General features: G+C 33.7%; 4 protein-coding genes across 9 annotated transcripts; 3 read left to right on the top strand and 1 right to left on the bottom strand.

Annotated features, from left to right (window-relative positions):
* Nucleotides 1-248: 248 nt before the first annotated feature.
* LOC111414167 (glycogenin 1) lies at nucleotides 249-6,815 on the top strand. 2 transcript variants are annotated; one of them, XM_023045390.2, is made up of 9 exons: nucleotides 249-337; nucleotides 794-929; nucleotides 1,397-1,571; nucleotides 2,235-2,524; nucleotides 2,755-2,935; nucleotides 3,179-3,796; nucleotides 4,012-4,246; nucleotides 4,500-4,544; nucleotides 4,901-6,815. In XM_023045390.2, the coding sequence occupies exons 1-9, from the start codon at nucleotides 331-333 to the stop codon at nucleotides 6,721-6,723; spliced, it is 3,510 nt and encodes a 1,169-aa protein (XP_022901158.2). In that variant the 5' UTR covers nucleotides 249-330; the 3' UTR covers nucleotides 6,724-6,815. The 2 variants fall into 2 exon arrangements, with proteins under 2 accessions (XP_022901158.2, XP_022901159.2); XM_023045391.2 differs by lacking the exon at nucleotides 3,179-3,796.
* On the bottom strand, nucleotides 6,806-20,865 carry LOC111414273 (proclotting enzyme). 4 transcript variants are annotated; one of them, XM_023045575.2, is made up of 9 exons: nucleotides 20,641-20,865; nucleotides 20,407-20,485; nucleotides 20,254-20,311; nucleotides 8,754-9,641; nucleotides 7,868-8,629; nucleotides 7,623-7,815; nucleotides 7,292-7,569; nucleotides 7,097-7,236; nucleotides 6,806-7,046 (listed from the first exon to the last, which is right to left on the bottom strand). In XM_023045575.2, exons 4-9 carry the CDS (start codon nucleotides 8,773-8,775, stop codon nucleotides 6,888-6,890), a joined length of 1,554 nt encoding a protein of 517 aa, XP_022901343.1. In that variant the 5' UTR covers nucleotides 8,776-9,641; nucleotides 20,254-20,311; nucleotides 20,407-20,485; nucleotides 20,641-20,865; the 3' UTR covers nucleotides 6,806-6,887. The 4 variants fall into 4 exon arrangements, with proteins under 4 accessions (XP_022901343.1, XP_071055200.1, XP_071055201.1 ...); XM_071199099.1 differs by having other exon boundaries at nucleotides 7,868-9,641; XM_071199100.1 differs by having other exon boundaries at nucleotides 7,868-9,641; nucleotides 20,407-20,473.
* LOC111414272 (GABA transporter) lies at nucleotides 10,285-13,730 on the top strand. Its single transcript, XM_023045572.2, has 8 exons — nucleotides 10,285-10,389; nucleotides 10,928-11,509; nucleotides 11,562-11,663; nucleotides 11,718-11,904; nucleotides 11,960-12,331; nucleotides 12,382-12,955; nucleotides 13,013-13,180; nucleotides 13,237-13,730. Exons 2-8 carry the CDS (start codon nucleotides 11,119-11,121, stop codon nucleotides 13,321-13,323), a joined length of 1,881 nt encoding a protein of 626 aa, XP_022901340.1. The 5' UTR covers nucleotides 10,285-10,389; nucleotides 10,928-11,118; the 3' UTR covers nucleotides 13,324-13,730.
* On the top strand, nucleotides 16,815-20,160 carry LOC111414270 (patj crumbs cell polarity complex component). Of its 2 annotated transcripts, none has more exons than XM_023045570.2 (4): nucleotides 16,815-17,425; nucleotides 17,492-17,782; nucleotides 17,835-18,550; nucleotides 18,792-20,160. In XM_023045570.2, exons 1-4 carry the CDS (start codon nucleotides 16,973-16,975, stop codon nucleotides 19,798-19,800), a joined length of 2,469 nt encoding a protein of 822 aa, XP_022901338.1. In that variant the 5' UTR covers nucleotides 16,815-16,972; the 3' UTR covers nucleotides 19,801-20,160. The 2 variants fall into 2 exon arrangements, with proteins under 2 accessions (XP_022901338.1, XP_022901339.1); XM_023045571.2 differs by having other exon boundaries at nucleotides 17,335-17,425; nucleotides 17,520-17,782.
* Nucleotides 20,866-20,935: the final 70 nt, after the last annotated feature.

Genomic DNA, 20,935 nt, shown 5'->3' with positions numbered 1-20,935 from the left:
TTTTTAATCACTTTGATGCGGTAATAATAATTAATAATGATGATATTGGTGTAATAAAATGCTAATAAATAAAATATATCATTTTAGGTTGTCTCTATAATAGAAGGGATCATCATCAAAAAGATGATAATAAAAAACGTATTCTGTTATTTATATACCTACGGAGTGGTATTACGCCACTATAGAATCAACTCGCAGAGTCTGTGTTGAGGTTGTGCTTATAAACTCCCTCTACAAAATTTTAACAGTTGGTTAGTGGTATTTATACGCAGCACAGCGACGACACGAAGTGCTGCAACGGGTTAAAGAGTTTTGAGAGTTTTGAGCGGCATGAGTGGTAAGTTTTTTCCCCAACACGAGAGGATCCCGCCGCCGTCGATGTTGAAGTTATCTTTTTGACCCCTCTGTGACCTTCAAATAGTATTCCAAAAACGTATTAACCTCAATGGACCAATAATATTCGCAAAGATGTTAAAAAAAATTATTTATCGTAGCACAAGAAAAAAATAAAAATAATTATTTAGAAATCTTTACCGGTGAATATCTGTATAAAAGAATTTTTGTTAAAGTCAACCGAAAATAAAGTTTTATCGCTACTTTTTTTTATCGAAATTGTGCCAAACTTGTATTTATATTTATAAGCCAAACACTTTTTATCGCTTAATACATTAATAAGCCGGCGTTATAAAATGTATTAAAATTAAATCGAGTTTAAATATTTCAAATTCATAAAATTTTAGAATGGGTATAAATTAATTTTAGTTAATTTTAATTATTATTTTTAATTTTTTAGATTTTGCATGGGTTACCTTAGCTACCAACGACTCCTATTCGTTAGGAGCGTTGGTATTAGCTCATTCTTTAAAACAAGTGGGAACAAAACACCAAATGGTTGTTTTAATAACACCCGGTGTTACAAATGCTATGAGGTGAGTTAATAAAATAAAACTTTATATTTAGATTTTGTTACGCAAATTTTCAAAATACACAAGATACGCATTAGTTTCTGGCTCTGTTGGACCATATTTTTGTTTACAGTCTGAAAATTTAGTTTATGGGGCCCCAGAAACAGTATTAAAATCGCGAAAGGGCAACGTGCCAAAATGCCCAATTCCCGCTTCCTGGGATGATAAATAAATCGAGCATGCGCAATCGAAATCGTTTTTGTATTTTCAACCTTAACAACTCGAAAAATAATCACATCATTACATTACCCGAGTATATAAGATGACAACCGAGGTCAATTTTTTTTACTTGAGTAGTAACCTAATATGATTAATACCCATACACTGACCTCATACTACATAGTGGTCACTTTCGAATATTGAATGATATGATAAACCTAATATCCAACATTTTTATTTTAATAATATCTTTTACTTGAAATTGTTTTTAGAGAAAAATTAACAACTGTATTTAATATAGTAGAAGAAGTGAATCCGTTAGATTCAAAGGATGAAGCAAATTTAAAATTGTTAAAACGACCAGAATTAGGAATAACGTTCACGAAGCTCCACTGCTGGCGGTTGATACAGTTTCAAAAGTGCGTTTTCTTGGACGCCGATACTTTGGTGCGTAAAAAACCAATTCACTTTTAATGTTGTTTTTGAAAATTTTATTTTTTTGTTTTGTCCCTCCTCATCGAAAGCCTAAAAATATTCGCTGACGCACGAACACAGCATCGGAAAACGTTGAATCTGTCTTTCTAAATTTTCCCCGGCATTAGATGCCGCCCGGTGTCGGGTTTTCTACTTGTCTAAATATATCCGCACATTAAAATAACATAACGCCATAGCCAACTTGCAATCTGCACCACCGCATACCGTCCACTATATTTAGTCAACGGATTAATCCTATTTTAGATCATTGCGATTTTGTCCACTTAAATCATGCCGAAACCTTTTTATCTTTTTTTTTAATTTTTAACTTGTTTTCTTTACTACTTCGCATTTGAAATTTATTTATGGACAAGTGCGTTTCAGTTTGGCTAAAAATAGATTTTGTTTATTCAAACATGGTAATAATTTCCAAATCATTTCTATTAATAATTAAGTTCGAAATTAATATAATAAAAACAATATAACCAAGAACTAGTTGAAGTATAAGTGCAGATATAACACTTGGGTTGGGATCATGAATCTGACAGCGAGGCAACCGAAACAGTATATTTGAGAACAAATTATTAAACTCATCCAAATACTATAACAACAGTTAGAATTGTTAATATTTTTTAGGTATTATCAAATTCCGATGAACTTTTCGAAAGAGACGAATTTTCGGCAGCTCCAGATGTTGGCTGGCCAGATTGTTTCAATTCGGGTGTATTTGTTTATAAACCATCTAATGAAACTTATTCAAAATTGGTTGACTTCGCCCTTCTAAGAGGCAGCTTTGACGGTGGGGATCAAGGTTTATTAAATCTTTATTTTTCGGATTGGGCGCATAAAGATATAGCAAAACACCTTCCGTTTATTTATAACATGTGTTCTACGGCTGTTTATTCTTATTTACCAGCTTTTAAACAGTATGTATTTTTGTTACGATTTGTATACAGTTTGTTCGATTTTAGCTATCATAGCAGATATCTTAATTATTGTTGGAGATATGACAAAATGTTAAATATCATGCACAATGCTTAGGGCAAAGCGATATTAATTTTTATAGAAGCAACTAGTCTAGATATCTGTTGTGACAACTAAAATCAAACACACTCTATAACAAAATATTAATACATATAATGGAATGCTTATATAGATATGGTAAAAATGCAAAAATAGTGCATTTTATTGGCCCGGCAAAACCATGGCTGCAATATTTCAATACAGAAACATTAAAAGTTTATCCATCACCGGGATTGCAACATTTAGAAGAAACGCTTCAGAAATGGTGGAATATTTTCTGTTCTTTAATCCATCCGAATTTATCCAAAGATATGGTAAACATTGATTTATTATTATTCTTATTATTTTTGAGTTTTTGTCAACACAATAATTTTTTTACACGCTAACGTAGATCGAAGTAATTTTCGAAGAGGTGAGATAACGGTGCAATATCTAACATTTTTGTTGGAAATTGCAACGTTTTTTTATGGGTTTTTCTAGTAATTAGTTTTTTGTGGAGCAACCGCTAAAAACAAAAAATGCTGTGATTTTTTTCTGCATGCGTTATGTTTATTTAGGCTGGAAGCAAGCAGTCTGCCGAACACATCCATTCTAATCCTCAAACATCTTCCCAAACAAATAATACTCATCACATTCCAAATCAATGTTTTAATGAATTCGAAACATTAACTTTAGAAGATTATACTAGTAATATTTGGGATCCGTGGGATGACCACGATAATAAACAGATTTTAATTCAACATGAAAATGAACATATTGAGATTAATGATAGTAATATTAATAATTATATTAATAATGATATTAATAATGATGTTAATAATGATGTTAATAATGATATTAATAATGATGAAATAGTTTCGTTTAATTTAAATAATGAAAATTATATAGAATCAGTAGAAACAGTTCCAAACTGTTTAGAACTTTTAGACGAGCAAAATTATGAGCTAAATGATGATCAAACTGATAAACAAATTAATGAAGATTTTAATGAAATTAAAAATGATATAGTTGACAATTTTGAATCTCAAGTTTCGGAAGATAACCGCGAAATCCTTTCCTTAAAACCAAACATACCCGACACATCTGACACATGTGACACGCCACCTGGCACAGTAAGCCAAGAGCTAGCTTCTTTGCACGTGAATCATAGCAATGATGCGGGCATCGCGATCGATGTAAGTAAAACGCACTGAAACAAATTCAATCTTGCTTTTAAATTTCTTAAAATATGGTTTCTATATCTATGTAGTTATTAAGGGGGGTTTGTTATAATAATTTTAAAATTGGATAACTTAAAACCTTCCCATAATAACTACTTTTCTGCTTTTAGAATTATTTTATTTTAAATAAATTATTTTTGCAAATTTGATGATTTGCTTTGGGTTTGCAGAGTGGTTTGGCTGGAGCATTCGCCCAATTTACATTGGGTGCGAAAAGAACAACTGGACAAGATGCTTTAGAGAATCATTTGAGAAGACAAGCTTGGGAACTTGGAAACATCGATTATTTGGGTAGGGATTCGTTTGATCACATCTGGTCGAAGATTTGCGAGAGTTTGGCAACACCTACCCAAGAAGCGTCCGGAGAGCAAAAAGCGGAAACGATGGTTCCCGAAGTCGTTGGAGGTACAATTCCTAAACAGAGGCAAAAGAAAGCCATTCATTGAGTTTATTTTTTGAAAAATCTTAAAAAAATGAATTAAAAACGTACACTGCTAGTGCTGCGCGAAACGTTCTTTCGCTTTTTTTCCTAAAAAGTTCTCTTGAGGTATTGTTAACCTTGTTGTATTATGTTTTTTGATGATATTTAATTTGTTTTATACATTTGTATGTTAATAATACGTTGTAATAACACTTTTTCTTTTTTCAATCGATGAAGACGTTCCCACAACGATAACTACAACCCCAGAAACTTGTATCACAGGTCAGTTTGCGTGACAAACGGCTGAAATTTTGTAACGCTTATTATTATAATTTTTTCTCGCTGATGTTTAATATTTCTAAATAACCATTAAACAATTCTTAACGCTAAGGCTGGAAGATCGTGACAATAACGTTGTGAACCCTTTTTTTTAAAATGTCAGATGATATTGCTGCTTAATTAATGCGAAAAATACATTTATATTGGCGTAACCAAGTTTTACCTGTAACTTTTACCATACAGCATCCTTTTAGAATGTTTAGGTTAGGTAAGTATGTAACAATAACGATTTTTATGGCCGCTTTATTAACAAAAAAATTATAAAATATAACATAAAATGGAATCATTTTTATAAATAGCCATGAAGAACGAACCTACCCCGGCGGATGTTCTACTAAAAGAGATTATCCCTATTCCCATCGAGGCAATTCAAACCATTTCAGCAGAATCTCCCAAGCCTGAAGAGAAATCTTCACCCCCACAACCTTCACCAGCTGACATTTTATTAAAAGAAATTATTCCCGTTCCTATTGAAGCAATGCAAAAGCAACCTATCCCAAAACCTGATGACTCAACACCTAAATCTGACGCAGTTGCTGAAGTAGAAGCTTTACTTAAAGAACTTATTCCCGTTCCCATCGAAGCTCTTAAGACTGATGAAACAACACCGGTTGATGTAACAAAACCTGCAGATCTAAAATTAGAAACTGCCCCTGTGGATGTACCAAAGCCGGATATTACACCTGTAGATGTACCAAAGCCCGAAACTACACCTGTAGATGTAGCAAAACCAGAAACAGCACCTGTTGATGTACCAAAATCCGATATTGCACCTATTGATGTACCAAAACCCGAAACTGCACCTGTTGTTGTACCAAAACCCGAAACTGCACCCATTGATTTACCAAAACCCGAAACTGCACCTGTTGATCTACCAAAACCCGAAACTGCACCTATTGATGTACCAAAACCCGAAACTGCACCTATTGATGTACCAAAACCCGAAACTGCACCTGTTGATGTACCAAAACCCGAAACTGCACCTATAGATGTGCCAAAGCCGGAAATTACACCTGTAGATGTGCCAAAGTCCGAAACTGCACTTGTAGATGTATCAAAAACCGAAGCTGCACCAACAGAAACCCCAAAAGAAGAAGCTCCAAAAGTAGAAACAGCAATCACAGAACTTGATGTTTCACAATCTGTATTATCACAGGCTTTAAAATCTGAAACTACCCCAATAGTAGCTCCAAAACCTGAATCGACGCCGGTTGAAGCTCCAAAAGATGCTGTACTACAAGAATCTATTAAGACTGAACCACTACCAGAAGCGCCAAAAGTAGAAACTGCACCTATTCCTTTAGAAGCTCCAAAAACGGAGACTCCACAGGAAGCACCTCAGCCTGAAACGCAAGTAACTGAGGTTCCTAAAGCTGATGCACCAAAAGTTGAAGCTCTTAAAGATGAAGCTCCTAAAGCTGATGCACCAAAAGCTGAAATACCAGTAACAGAAACGCCAAAAAGTGAATCAACTCCAGTAGAAATTCCAAAAGAAACTTTACCAGAAAAAATTGTTCAACAAGAAACAGCAGTTTCCACTATTATAACACCTCCAACACCAACTGAATCAAATAAAATCGAAACGCCTACTATGGAGGTTGGCCCAGAGATGTTATCGAAACCTGAAGTTGTTGAAGTTCCCGAAGCAATTCCCGAAAAAGATAGAGTTCCCCCACCAGATTCGCAGAAACAAGAATGTCCGATGAAACAAAAGGAATGTTCAAAGACTGAAGAACAAAAATCTGAGTCCATTCCACCCGAAGTACAACCGCAATCGGAGATAGCCGCTGCCAAACCGAGTGAAACAACCGAACAAAAACCAGAAGTTACGGAAGAAGTTATAAAGAAGGTAAAGGTGGTGAAAAAGAAGAAGGTGCCAAAAAGCGATGCACCAAAAGGTGATGCACCAAAAAGTGATGCATCAAAAAGTGATGCGCCAAAAAGCGATGCGCCAAAAAGCGATGCTCCAAAAGTTGATACTCCAAAGAGTGATGCTCCAAAAAGTGATGTTGGAGCTACAGCTTCTGAGCAACAACCTAAAGCGGGTGGTGAAACTTCAACGCCAACCCCTCCACCACGAAAAACGACGACCGTTAAAAAGGTCAAAGCAAAGAAGCCATAAAATGTTACGAATTTTCTATGAATTTTTTTTCAATGTGTGTTGAATATTTATTGACTTATATCTTCATTGAAATAAAATAATATAAAAAAGAATTGGTATTTTATTATTATTATATATAAAATTAATATAAATGGTTATTTACAAAAAAAAAAAATAATAATAATCTAATTTTTCATATTATCTTTTATCCATAATAAATATTCCGTTATTCTTGTGTACACCCCTGGATAACCTGGCTCTCCACATTTATTTCCGAAAGAAACTATTCCTACCTGAAGCCATCTTGTATCCCAAAGAAGCATCAATGGTCCTCCTGAGTCTCCCTTTTTAAAAAGTTAATTTATTTTGAAACACAGAATAAAACAATTTTTACCTGACATGCGTCGATTCCACCTTCAGCATAACCAGCGCAAACGAAATGAGATGTTATTGGTTGGTAATAAGCTTGGTTACAATCATCATTTTTCCAAATTGGGATTACAGCTTGTCTTTGAACAGAACTTTCTTTTCCATCTATAAAATAAAAAAAATTTCTTACTGATGTAATTTCTTTACATTGACTACTTACTATAATAAGTACTTCCCCATCCAACAACAGTACTTTTTCTTCCTTCAAACGTTTCGTATCTAAGTGAAGGTGGAGGAAGGCATAATGGAATTACATATTTTGACCTTTGAACAATCCTATCCAATAAAAGAACCGCAATGTCATTGTAATAACCAACTCGGTTATATTTTTCGTGTCTTCTGATTTGGGTAACCCGATAAGTGGCAGGGTTTGATGGTTCGTCAGTTCTTTTAAGGTCCACGTCGCCAAGTCTAACTGAGAGTTGATATGATGCGAATCTGGAACAACACTGAGAATATTTTTTTCAAGGTTGTCCTACTTTATTAATTACGGTCGGTCATTGCCGTCTTTGGTACAATGGGCTGCTGTTAGTATGTGTTTTAAAGATATTAACGATCCCCCGCACCAAAATTCCACTTTTCGATTTCCGTGGAGGAAAATAGCTGCTACCCAAGGCCATTTTTGCGGTGCTGCTTCCTCTCCGCCGACAACGCGAAACTGTTCATCTTCTTGTTGACCACAATCTTAGAAAAAATAATAAAACTTAACTAGTTCTTAAGACAAAAGAAATTTTACCTTCTGCTTCGATGTTTGTTCCTAAAGTAAATATTTCGGGAAATTGTGTGGTAGTCGAAATTGGATAATAATTATGCGTCGTAGTTGTAAATTGAGTTGTTGTGGTTGGAATTGGAGTTGTAGTTGATACATAAGATTGATCTGTTATGGTATTTTCTTTTCTACAACAAACTCCGGGAACGAATAAACTTTTAAAACATAAAGATTGTCGTAAATCTTGAAGATTTAAAAGTAAATCCGGACAATTGCTTAAGTCATCACAAATTCCTTGTGTTCCATCTGGAGTTGTACACGTTTGCAGATTACTTTCTGTTGTGGTCTTATAAACGTAACTTGGAGGCGTAACTTCATCGATTTCTCTTCGTATTTGTTGTTCCCCAACAAAAGGTGCGATTGTATCGGTGATGTTTCTTCCAAGAACGTTTTTGCTAAGGGTATAAATTGCATTTGGCACATCTTTTGGTATATTTGATATGTTTTTGCTGTCTCTTGTGACATTGACGATATATTGTCCAATAGTGTTTAAAGCCCCTAAGGTATCCGTGATTTTTCCAACCGTTTCAAAGACGGAATTTCTGCTATAAGGAATTCCGGGTTCTGGCACTCTGTAGTAATTGTAAGGATCATTTTCGTAAGGTCCGGTATTTCTATGCCATCGTACCGATGAAGACGGCGAATGATAATATCTCACTGGGCCTTCCCTTGGATTGTAATCGTATGGACTGGATGAAGAAATGATGAAAAAAATTAAGGTGAACGTTTCTGGAACAGAAAACGGCAATTTTCTCTCTCTAAATAATCTGATAACTTTCTCCGGTTTCTCCTCTGGGTCAAGGTCTCGGTGTACGAAGGTTGAAGGGTTGAGACGAAAGGATCGAAGACTCACCGAAGCGACGGGAAAATAGCATCCTAATCCAGAAGGTCGAAGGAAGAAGCCGGCGATAGGTATGACCAAGATGACCCAAATACAAAGCATTACTGAGGAAAGTGCGGACTTGCACTATTCCGTTGGATTACTCCCACCTAGCGCCACTTTCTTTTTCTTTTCGGAATCATCGCCGACGTCGACGAAGTTTCGGAGGAGAGGAGCCCCCGAAATGGGACGCGCGCATTAGCTCGCGCCATAAATCATCGCCACACGAAGAACTGGTTGACGCTAGCCCGGCGATAGTTTCAACGTTGTATTAAAAGCATCCTGTCGTTTGGAAATAATTTACATCCGCTGCGGTTGCTCTACATTTGCCATTCCATCGGACGTGCCGGCGATTAGTTCCCCGAAACTCACTGGGTTTATGTAATTCGAACCGGCGAAATTGAAAGTTCTCCACGATAGACCTTTTGTAATGTTTATGGTGGTAAAACCCGCGTTGACACACGCAATCACTATTTTGTAACCATTAGTCTTCTGACCCGGATCTTCTTTCACCAACATTCAATAATTTTTTAACCTTTCATTGTTTGGATATCCTTCAAAAAACTTTCTTAAGTTTATTATTATTGAAATAATAATTAAATATTTTCAAATATTTGGACAATTCACACCGATGTTGATATTTTCCTCTCTATTTTTCTCTTTTTGCAAGCTCAATCGCATCATCTACTTCTACCATTCTCTCAATCTCACCCTGCAGAGCTGGGTTGAATTGTGCTGGGCTGGGTTGGGTTGGCCGAAGCTGAATCTTGCTGGTCCTACGGTTATTTGTGAGGAATAGGACACCGTCAAGGTGGCATTTATGGACTTTATGGACGTCTTGCTCTCTCTTTCACTTTTGCTCTTAATATTGAGAAAAATACAAAAATATGAAAACTTGATGAATTTCTTGAAAAATTGCTCTCTTTCACATTTGTGCTCATGCATAAATAATAATTGAAGTTTTGAAAATCGGTAGATGGACTCAAGATATTGGATTCGAGATATATTTAGGCTATTGTTTAATAATAATTTTTAATTTTCTTGTAAGAAATAATGCTAAATATTGTTAAAATAATAATAGGATGTAAATGAAGACTGAAAGACGTCAAGTTAGTGAATAAGGAAATAATTTGAATTTCAACAAACACTTTTTCAATTATGTTGGTATTGTTAGTAATGGAAAAAATGCTGATTCTAGATACAGCTTAATTTTCTAATATACATCCTGTATTAAGAATGTTATTATTGTTCATCCTTTGTAATTCAAACAAGTATTTTAATCATTTTGTGATTTGAAATAGAGAGGTCTTTATACTAAGTCCAATTGTAATTTAGGTTTATTCGTTGAGGAAACTTGTTCAACAGCATTGCTTGTGCCACATATTAATACTTTGAGCAATTACCGTATTAAAAAGCTGTAAAGAGGTACGCATGTACCACCCCCACCAGTCTCGACAGATTGGTACGTTCGAAATAAATGATATGATAGAATGATTGCTAGATTCAAATTATAGAAGAAGGCAGGTTTGTTATTTGTACATGTGCTGGCATTCGGCTCTTGCGCGCAGTGGTGTGTGTTTGTGCCCTTTTCGGTCATCGCAGCCATAAAGTAAGTTGAAACACTTTAGACGTTTTGATATGTAACAATGATGAATTAAATGAAATAAATCGCGCGCGAATAAAAATAAATTTTTTATCAAATATTTTTGATTATTGGGTTTGAAATAACAATATGAAATAAGAAGAGGTTTTTCAAAAGACATTTTCTTTTTGGGAAAATGCGTTCGGAAATGCGATTTCCAATGCCCGAACTTCGGAATCGTTCCTGAATAGGTTTAGTATAGTTTAGATCAATTCAACACGTAGACGCGCCTTTCCTGATAGTAAAGGATATACAGATTAACGTCAATGATGGATGGATGGGGTAACCGCGTCTGGGTCCGGCCAATGGCGAAGTGTTCCATCGCTTCTCCCCAGTTTCAATTTTACGAAGGACATCCTTTATACCCGTAATTATTTTGCATTTGATAGCTTCAGCTCATCAGCTATAATAGATGCGCGTTAACGCTCCGTGGAGCGTCGAGCGTCGTTCGTCTCGTCTGGCTTTATTTTAAATCATAAAAATCATTTCTCTTTTTCAATTGCAGCTCGATAATTGGTACGAGGATGACTACGAAGACTCACACGTTATCGATTAATTTGGTTTAATACACATTTTAATAACGCAACAAACCTACACTACTAACAAAAATTAAAAAATATATTAAAAATAAATATATTTGATTTGTACTCGTCGTGATTAATTTTTATCAAAATTAAGCGAACTCAACGGACTAAAATGGCTGATAACGATGAAGAGGTTGAAGACTGCCTAAGAAACACAGTTAACTTAAATAGGCACTTCGAAGAATGTATCGAATTACCAACTACCACCAGCATATCCGTGCTGGCAAATCAAGTCCAACCAAAAACCACTGCAATTCCGGAACGAGGCACGTGGGGTAGCAAATTAGATTTTATCTTGTCGGTGGTCGGGCTTGCTATCGGCTTAGGAAACGTATGGAGATTTCCTTACTTATGCTACAAGAATGGGGGTGGTGCATTTTTGGTGCCTTATTTTATCACTTTGTTCTTAGCTGGTATACCAATGTTCTTCTTAGAGTTAGCTTTAGGACAAATGATGACCATAGGCGGATTGGGGGTTTTTAAAATTGCACCTATATTCAAAGGTAGTGATTAAAAAATGATTTCTTTTTTTTTAATTTTTTCACCATTTAAAAGGAATTGGTTATGCCGCTGCTGTTATGTCATGTTGGATGAATATATATTACATTGTCATTCTTGCTTGGGCGATTTTTTACTTTTTCATGTCACTGCGATCGGGTAACTAAATAATTAAAATTAAAAAATTAAAAATATAAAATTACATCATTTTAGATGTCCCATGGAGAACTTGTAATAATTATTGGAACACAGAATATTGTATAAACCCGTACGATCGGGGATCATTACACTGTTGGGATCATTACAACGAGAATAACACAATAGTAAAAATGTGTTCGTTAAATCAATACACAAATCTAACAATTTCTCAATTAACCGACCCGGTCAAAGAATTTTGGGAGTAATAAAAAAATAATCTTAAAAATAAATTATATTAACCAATTTTTTTATTTTAGGCGAAGAGCTTTAATGATATCCGCCGGGATTGAGCACGTAGGCGGGATTAGATGGGAATTAGCCGGAACTTTATTACTAGTCTGGATCGTTTGTTACTTTTGCATTTGGAAAGGGGTTAAATGGACCGGAAAAGTTGTTTATTTCACCGCTTTGTTTCCCTATATTTTATTAACGATCCTTTTAATAAGAGGAGTTACCTTACCGGGAGCTATGGAGGGAATTAAATTTTACGTAATGCCTAATGTAGCAAAATTAAGAGAATCGGAAGTTTGGATTGATGCCGTTACACAAATTTTCTTTTCATACGGTTTAGGATTGGGAACTTTAGTTGCTTTGGGGAGTTATAATAAGTTTACTAATAATGTTTATAAGTAAGTTCAAAAAATATAATCTTATATAATTATTTTTTTTTTATTTTTAGAGATGCTTTAATTGTATGTACAGTAAATTCAAGTACAAGTATGTTTGCTGGTTTCGTAATATTTTCAGTGGTAGGTTTTATGGCTCACGAACAACAAAAACCTGTAGCTGAAGTAGCTGCATCTGGTCCGGGGTTAGCTTTCCTGGCGTATCCTTCCGCTGTTCTTCAACTTCCGGGATCCCCTTTATGGTCATGCCTTTTCTTCTTTATGATCCTCTTAATCGGGCTTGATTCCCAATTTTGCACGATGGAAGGATTCGTGACGGCAATCATAGACGAGTGGCCACATCTTCTTCGGCGCAAAAAAGAGATTTTTATCGCCATAGTTTGCGCGATTTCTTATCTTGTGGGGTTATCGTGTATATCAGAAGGTGGAATGTACGTTTTTCAAATTTTGGATTCATACGCTGTCAGTGGTTTTTGTTTACTTTTCCTAATTTTCTTTGAATGTATCGCTATTTCTTGGGCTTTCGGTGTTGATCGATTTTACGATGGCATTAAGGATATGATTGGATATTATCCAATGAAGTGGTGGAAAATTTGTTGGACTATCACAACTCCTTGTATTTGTATTGTAAGTTTAACACCTTTAATCCAACCTCATCATAAAGCAAAAATGTATCATTTTTAGGGTGTTTTTATATTTAATTTGATTCAATGGACGCCGGTTAAATATTTAAATTATGAATTTCCATTGTGGGCACATCTTTTCGGGTGGTTTACGGCGTTGACATCGATGCTTTGTATTCCTGGATACATGATTTATGTTTGGGTAAAAACACCGGGGGATCGAAGAACCGTAAATAATTTGATGATTTTATATATATTTTATATGATTATTTTAATTTTTTTTAGAAAATAAGACTTCTTGTGCGTATAGATAACGATATTAAAACACTGAGAGCGAAGATGCACGCAACGAGTATGTCAACGCAAGTTTAATACTGAAAGAACCTTAAAGATCGCAACTTACAGTGTTCATATAACTTTCTTTGGGAATACACACCAAATCAAATCAGATAACGAGTTTTAAACGAGTTTTAGATGATAAGCCGATCGTAATTTTTTTTCTTATTTATATACGTTGTATAATTCGTCATTATTATTATTATTACCTTCTTCATATTATTTTTTTGTTTCGTTTTGTTGCTAGTTTCTACTGTAACCGATCGTGTAGTAATTTTTTGTTCATCTTTACGCAACAGTATTCACGGGATCGTTTTATTTATGTTTTAAATGTATAAAGTGTATCGTAGATGCAATAGAATTTATCGCATATCAAGTTATTTAAACATGCTCTAACGATTATTATAACAGTTGAGTATAAATAATAAAAACATTGAGTACTATTTTCCTTTCTTATTAATAACCACCATAATATTCGTTTAGTAGACTAAATTATTGACGTGTAAAATGTTTTCAGATGGGTGGGCAGGAGTGTTGTCTAAAAGCAGTAAACACTCAAACTTTCGAAACTTCCTGACTGAAAATTATGTTGCTGTCCCTAATTTTGATAAAATCATAACTGTCCAACGAACATAAGTTATGTGAAGTTTAACCCTTTGAGTCCCAAGAAGTCAAACATTTTGAAACTTTGTGACAGAATTAAAACGCTATCAAAATACACTCAGTAAAGGCCTTTGGAATACAAATTTAGCAAAATATGCAATCCCCCTATTTTCGCATAATCTAAGTGTCAAAAAAGATGCTAATTCAAAAATTCCTGGAAACCGTGTTTATTGAAATTAAGAAATAAAACTTATTTTAAATTGAAGCTTAAAGCTTTCTGTTTAAATCGATGTATAATAATCGATGGGTTGAATTAGAAAAATATTGAGAAAAAGAGTATTGAGTTAAAACTTACATTTTCGTATAAGCTAAGAGTGTCAAAAAAGATGCTAATTTAAAAATTTCTGGAAGCCGTATTTATTGAAATTAAGGAATGAAACGTATTTTAAATTAAAGCTCAAAACTTTCTCTTTAAAATGATGTATAATAATTGTTGGATTGGATTGGAAAAATATAGAGAAAAAGGAAGTTGAAATAAAACTTACATTTTCGTATAACCTAAGAGTGTCAAAAAAGATGCTAATTTAAAAATTCCTGGAAGCCGTATTTATTGAAATTAAGGAATGAAACGTATTTTAAATTAAAGCTCAAAGCTTTCTCTTTAAAATGATGTATAATAATTGTTGGGTTGGATTGGAAAAACATTGACAAAAAACATGTTGAAACAAAACTTACATTTTCGTATAACCTAAAAATGTCAAAAAAGATGCTAATTTAAAAATTCTTGGAAGCCGTATTTATTGAAATTAAGGAATGAGACTTATTCTAAATTAAAGCTCAAAGCTTTCTCTTTAAAATGATGTATAATAATTGTTAGGTTGTATTCGAAAAATATTTTTAAAAAAATGTTGAAATAAAACATACATTTTCGTATAACCTAAGAGTGTCAAAAAAGATGCTAATTTAAAAGTTCCTGGAAACCGTATTTATTGAAATTAAGGAATGAAACTTATTTTAAATTAAAGCTCAAAGCTTTCTCTTTAAAATGATGTATAATAATTGTTGGGATGGATTGGAAAAATATTGAGAAAAAAAATGTTGAAATAAAACTTACATTTTCATATAACCTAAAAGTGTCAAAAAAGATGCTAATTTAAAAGTTCCTAGAAGCCGTATTTATTGAAATTAAGGAATGAAACTTATTTTAAATTAAAGCTCAAGGCTTTCTCTTTAAAATGATGTATAATAATTGTTGGGTTAGATTGGAAAAATATTAAGAAAAAAAATGTTGAAACAAAACTTACATTTTCGAATAACCTAAAAGTGTCAAAAAAGATGCTAATTTAAAAGTTCCTGGAAGCCGTATTTATTGAAATTAAGGAATGAAACTTATTTTAAATTAAAGCTCAAGGCTTTCTCTTTAAAATGATGTATAATAATTGTTGGGTTGGATTGGAAAAATATAGAGAAAAAAAAAGTTGAAATAAAACTTACATTTTCCTATAACCTAAGAGTGTAAAAAAGATGTTAATTTAAAAATTCCTGGAAGCCGTATTTATTGAAATTAAGGAATGAAAGTTATTTTAAATTAAAGCTCAAGGCTTTCTCTTTAAAATGATGTATAATAATTGTTGGGTTAGATTGGAAAAATATTAAGAAAAAAAATGTTGAAACAAAACTTACATTTTCGAATAACCTAAGTGTCAAAAAAGATGCTAATTTAAAAGTTCCTGGAAGCCGTATTTATTGAAATTAAGGAATGAAACTTATTTTAAATTAAAGCTCAAAGCTTTCTCTTTAAAATGATGTATGATAATTGTTGGGTTGGATTGGAAAAATATAGAGAAAAAGGAAGTTGAAATAAAACTTACATTTTCGTATAACCTAAGAGTGTCAAAAAAGATGCTAATTTAAAAATTCCTGGAAGCCGTATTTATTGAAATTAAGGAATGAAACTTATTTTAAATTAAAGCTCAAAGCTTTCTCTTTAAAATGATGTATAATAATTGTTGGGATGGATTGGAAAAATACTGAGAAAAAAAATGTTGAAATAAAACTTACATTTTCGTATAACCTAAAAGTGTCAAAAAAGATGCTAATTTAAAAATTCCTGGAAGCCGTATTTATTGAAATTAAGGAATGAAACTTATTTTAAATTAAAGCTCAAAGCTTTCTCTTTAAAATGATGTATGATAATTGTTGGGTTGGATTGAAAAATATAGAGAAAAAAATGTTGAAACAACACTTACATTTAAAAGAGTCAAAAAAGATGCTAATTTAAAAATTCTTGGAAGCCATGTTTATTGAAATTACGGAATGAGATTTATTTTAAATTAAAGCTCCATGTTTTCTTTTTATAATGATCTGTAATAATCACACCTAATAACCATTTATCAAAGAAATACCTGTTTGAACAACAAAATTCAACTGATTGCAACGTTTTTTATACAGATTCTTTGTTGTATTTGTATACATATACATGTATATACAACAGTAGTAGAAAGTACCGTCAGCTTTAAATGCGCCTTTAAAGTAACTACCGGTACTTTAAAGTACCGTCGGGACACAAAGGGTTAAAGCGAGATTTAAATCAGTAACTAATTGATTGAACGAACGGACTATTATGCACTGTTTTATTCATAAATTTTACCTAGTTGCCTTTTTATTGCTTCGAAAGAATGGGACCCCCACTTAAAAGTTTATTTCGAAATTTAGGATTAAATTGTTATTAATAAAATAACTTTATTATTAAATAAAATATTTATTATAAACAATAAGAATGTAACGAAATTAAGATAAAATTAATTTAATTTAGTTTAGCGATAAAATTTTAATTTATTTTGATATTATTTTAATGTTAAAAAAATTATTTTAGTATTGCCGATAAAGTAGATAATCGACATATCATCTTGTTGTCAGTTGTCAAAAATCAATGTCGAACTGTCACAAGAAGGGTGTCAGTTCGATATTAAATACTTTAAGTACCATTTTTTGGTTTCTACCTATAAGATATAAAACAAATGTGATAGTTTAGCAACAATAATCTAAATTTTAAGCGTCGATTCCGGTGTAAGTAATAAAAATGCATCTTAACGCGGATATTTCGAGCGCCCTGCAGCTGTTAGAAGACATCAAACAAACGGTTGATGAACTGGACGATCCCAAAATCCAAACAAACACCAGCCAGGATATAAATTTATTAATTTCTGTGTTAGAAAATCCCATCTTTAGAAGTATAGTAACCGTACAAGATTCATTGAGTGAGTTAAATCAACAGTTAGGTCAACATCCATCAATTCTCCCCGTTGATTTTGATATCACCCCGTCTGGCGAGTTAGTTTTAAACGTCCCACCGGGCGGCGAATTATACGACCATGGGTATGGGGAAGCTTATCCCCATTCAAGAGATTTCGATGAGCAACGCGTCCCTTCAGCTCCAGCCTCTCCAAATTCGCCGCAAATCCACGGTTTTAACGATGATAAAATGGTTATGATTGATGGAAAACCTTTGGATTCTAATATTTCCCATCAAGAGGTGAGTTTGATATTTTTAAGTGGATGTCCCTTTTGTCTGTATTTGTTATTAATATCCTGATCCTAGGCCTTACGCATATTGCATAAATCCCCAGCTATGGTTCTAATGCCCCGTCCAGACGACGATGTTATTCACAGATCCCCATCGGCGGTTAGTGACACATCCAAAGCCGGATCAGACAGCTTATTGGGCACTGAATGGGCTCAAGTTGAAGCGATTGACCTACTTAACGATGGAACTGGGTTGGGATTCGGTATTGTTGGAGTTCGCACAATGGGAGTCGTCGTTAAAACGATATTACAAGGAGGAGTTGCTGATAGAGATGGGAGATTACAAAGTGGTGATCATATATTACAGGTAAAATTCTTTATTCGATCAACTTACAGTGTTAATTTATTTTTTTTTATAGATTGGAGATGTAAACGTACACGAGATGGGTTCAGAACAAGCAGCCAACGTATTACGTAAAACCGGAAGTGATGTTAGGCTTGTAGTTGCAAGACCCGCAGATACGACATCGCCTGAGTATAAATATTTAAGTTCGACAGCGCCGTTAGTTCCAACTCGTTTGTTAACGCAACCGAAAGAATTAGATCGTTATTTAATACAACATAAATATTCGCCTATATTCCAAAAGCAATCAGATAAATTCAACGAGTTTTTGTACGAACAACAACCCAAAAATTACATGGCAAGTTTACCCCGAATCCCAGCATCCCCATCTTTACCATCATTAAATTTAGATATGGCCATGAAAATGCCCGAAATGGAAAAATTCAACGTCGAGTTAAAAAAAGATGCTAACGGGTTAGGTATAACAATAGCCGGTTACGTATGTGAGAAGGAAGAAATATCGGGAATTTTCGTTAAAAGTATCTGTAAGGGAAGCGCGGCGGATTTAAACGGAAAAATACAAGTTAACGATCGAATTGTTGAAGTGGATGGCATGTCTTTGCAAGGATACACTAACGTTCAAGCGGTAGAGGTACTTAGAAGTAGCGGAAATGTAGTTAATCTTTGTTTGGAACGATACCTTTACGGCCCAAAGTACGAACAGTTGCAGAAAGCAATTGCTGCCAACGAAATGAAACCGTCTACACCCACTAGCCCTCCTCAAACAACACGGTAATAAGCCTCCCAAAAAATATGAGAATAAAAAACCAACACAATTAAAAAAAAATACACAAAAAAAAACACTTTTCTCTTTCAAACTACTCTAAACTTAACTTTATCTAATCGCACTTATCCAATCCATTAATTTTTATTTCTTTTGATTTAATTAATAAAATTATTAATTTATTTCTTTATTATTTACCTTTTTTAAATTTTTTTTTTAAGTTTTATTTATTTTCACGATTAATTTCAGATACCAAAAATCAACGGATGACGAAGAATTTGAGCCGGTTGAAGCTCAAAACGAACATTTGCGGTTTTGCGATGCCGAGTTCACGCCGGCGATTGAAGAAACGATTAAAACGAAATGGCAACAACTAATGGGCCCCGATACGGAGATTGTCGTTGCTAATTTAACGAAATTTGGTGAAAGAGGGGGTTTAGGAATTAGTCTTGAAGGCACCGTTGACGTTGAGGACGGCCAAGAAGTCCGTCCGCATCATTACATCCGCTCGATTTTACCGGAGGGACCCGTTGGCAAAAATGGTAAATTAAAATCGGGCGATGAATTGCTTGAAGTGAACGGACATCGATTATTAGGGATGAATCATCACGAAGTTGTTAGCATTTTAAAAGAACTGCCCATCATTGTACGAATGGTGTGTGCTAGATCCACAAATAATGCATCTAGTTATAGAGTTAGTCAAGGATCGCCATTTTCAGAGAGGGGGGCATTGGGTGGTAGTTTACAAAATCTTCAACCAGCTTCTGATAGATTGGTTAAAGCTAAATCGGATGGTTCAATAGCTACAAGTATAACATCGGCGGGAAATGGTGATACATCCTTCAATAAAATTAAATCAAGATCGTTAGAACCCTTAACAGGCTTAGCAATGTGGAGTTCTGAACCGCAAATAATCGAATTGGTTAAAGGCGAACGAGGGTTGGGTTTTTCAATATTGGATTATCAAGATCCCATCGATTTGAATGACACTGTTATAGTAATTAGAAGTTTGGTACCTGGTGGTGTTGCTCAATTAGATGGGCAATTAATTCCTGGCGATAGATTACTTTTTGTAAATGATACAAATTTAGAAGACGCTACATTGGATCAAGCTGTTCAAGCGTTGAAGGGGGCGCCGAAAGGTATTGTTCGTATTGGTGTAGCTAAACCACTGCCAATTCCAGATACCGTCGTGCATAATGCACAACAGGTAGACTCTGAACCAAGATCTCTCGCACCTAGCATTTTTAAAGATTGATATAAAAAATGAACCTCTCTTATCTAAATGATTAATTTTAATTTTTTTCTTTTAAATTTTTATTAAGTATATCACACCATCCCCTCCGAATTTTCGTCCTTTTTATGGTCGTTCACCTTGAACATGGTGATAATTTTTATATATTATTTTCTTTTTTATTAATATTTTTAATGTGCGGTTGTTTGAAATATTTATATGCATATCATAACCTAACACACATTTTAACTGTTTGTTAAACATTTCTAATTCTCAATATACCGTTTCTCTTGTTACATCAAATAAATATTACAACTTAGATTTTACTATTATTTAAGAAAAATTCTATTGTACCGAACTGATAATAAAATTTACGAAACAGTTGATCTTTTGTATTATTTTCTTCATGTTTGAGTATTTAAGGGGGGAGAGAAACGATATTAAGTTTTAAAAAATACTCTATGTTCTTGGCCTTACCTGCGCTCTTTAGGTCCGTTTATTAATTACACGATGTTTATAATAAATGCCACAAAAACTGTAAGAAAATAAGATATCCAGAGTGTTTTATCATGAAAAATTGATTAATTTTGGTCGTTTTAAGTAAGTTCTATTGGAAGCTTAATTTCTTACCTTTGTTTACTTCGTAGACGTTGGCTGCCTCAAGTATTATTCCAAATTTTTCTCAATATTTACGCATCTGAGAACAAAACTGAAAGAACGCAATATTGTTAAGAATGAAATGTGCTACATACTTCTATATAAAAGTTTTTTTGTAGTAAACTCCGAATACAGAGTGTTTTATCATGAAAAGTTGATTAATTTTGGTCGTTTTAAACGAGTTATATTAAAATCTTAATTTCTTACCTTCGCTTTATCCGATCCAAAGCTTTGCAATGCTTGAAATAAAAAGAATCCGATCCATTATGATTCAAACGTATGCTGAACCTAGAAAATCTAGAATGAAATTAATAAATTCGTGTATAATGGTCAACTAAAATTACCCACAAGCAACAACACAAATAATTTAGAATTTTTTGGGACGTGAAGATATCGTGTTAGTCAAACTGGCAACAATAAAGGCGCCAAATAATGTGAGAAATCCAGTCCAATAGAAAATTTTATTGGACTTATTAGAATAATGTGAAAGGAACAAGAGGTT

The sequence above is a fragment of the Onthophagus taurus genome, chromosome 8 (genome assembly GCF_036711975.1).
Source record: "Onthophagus taurus isolate NC chromosome 8, IU_Otau_3.0, whole genome shotgun sequence".
NCBI lineage: Eukaryota > Metazoa > Arthropoda > Insecta > Coleoptera > Scarabaeidae > Onthophagus > Onthophagus taurus.
Note: the sequence above shows the minus strand (reverse complement) of the source record. Positions and strands in the feature narration are given on the sequence as shown.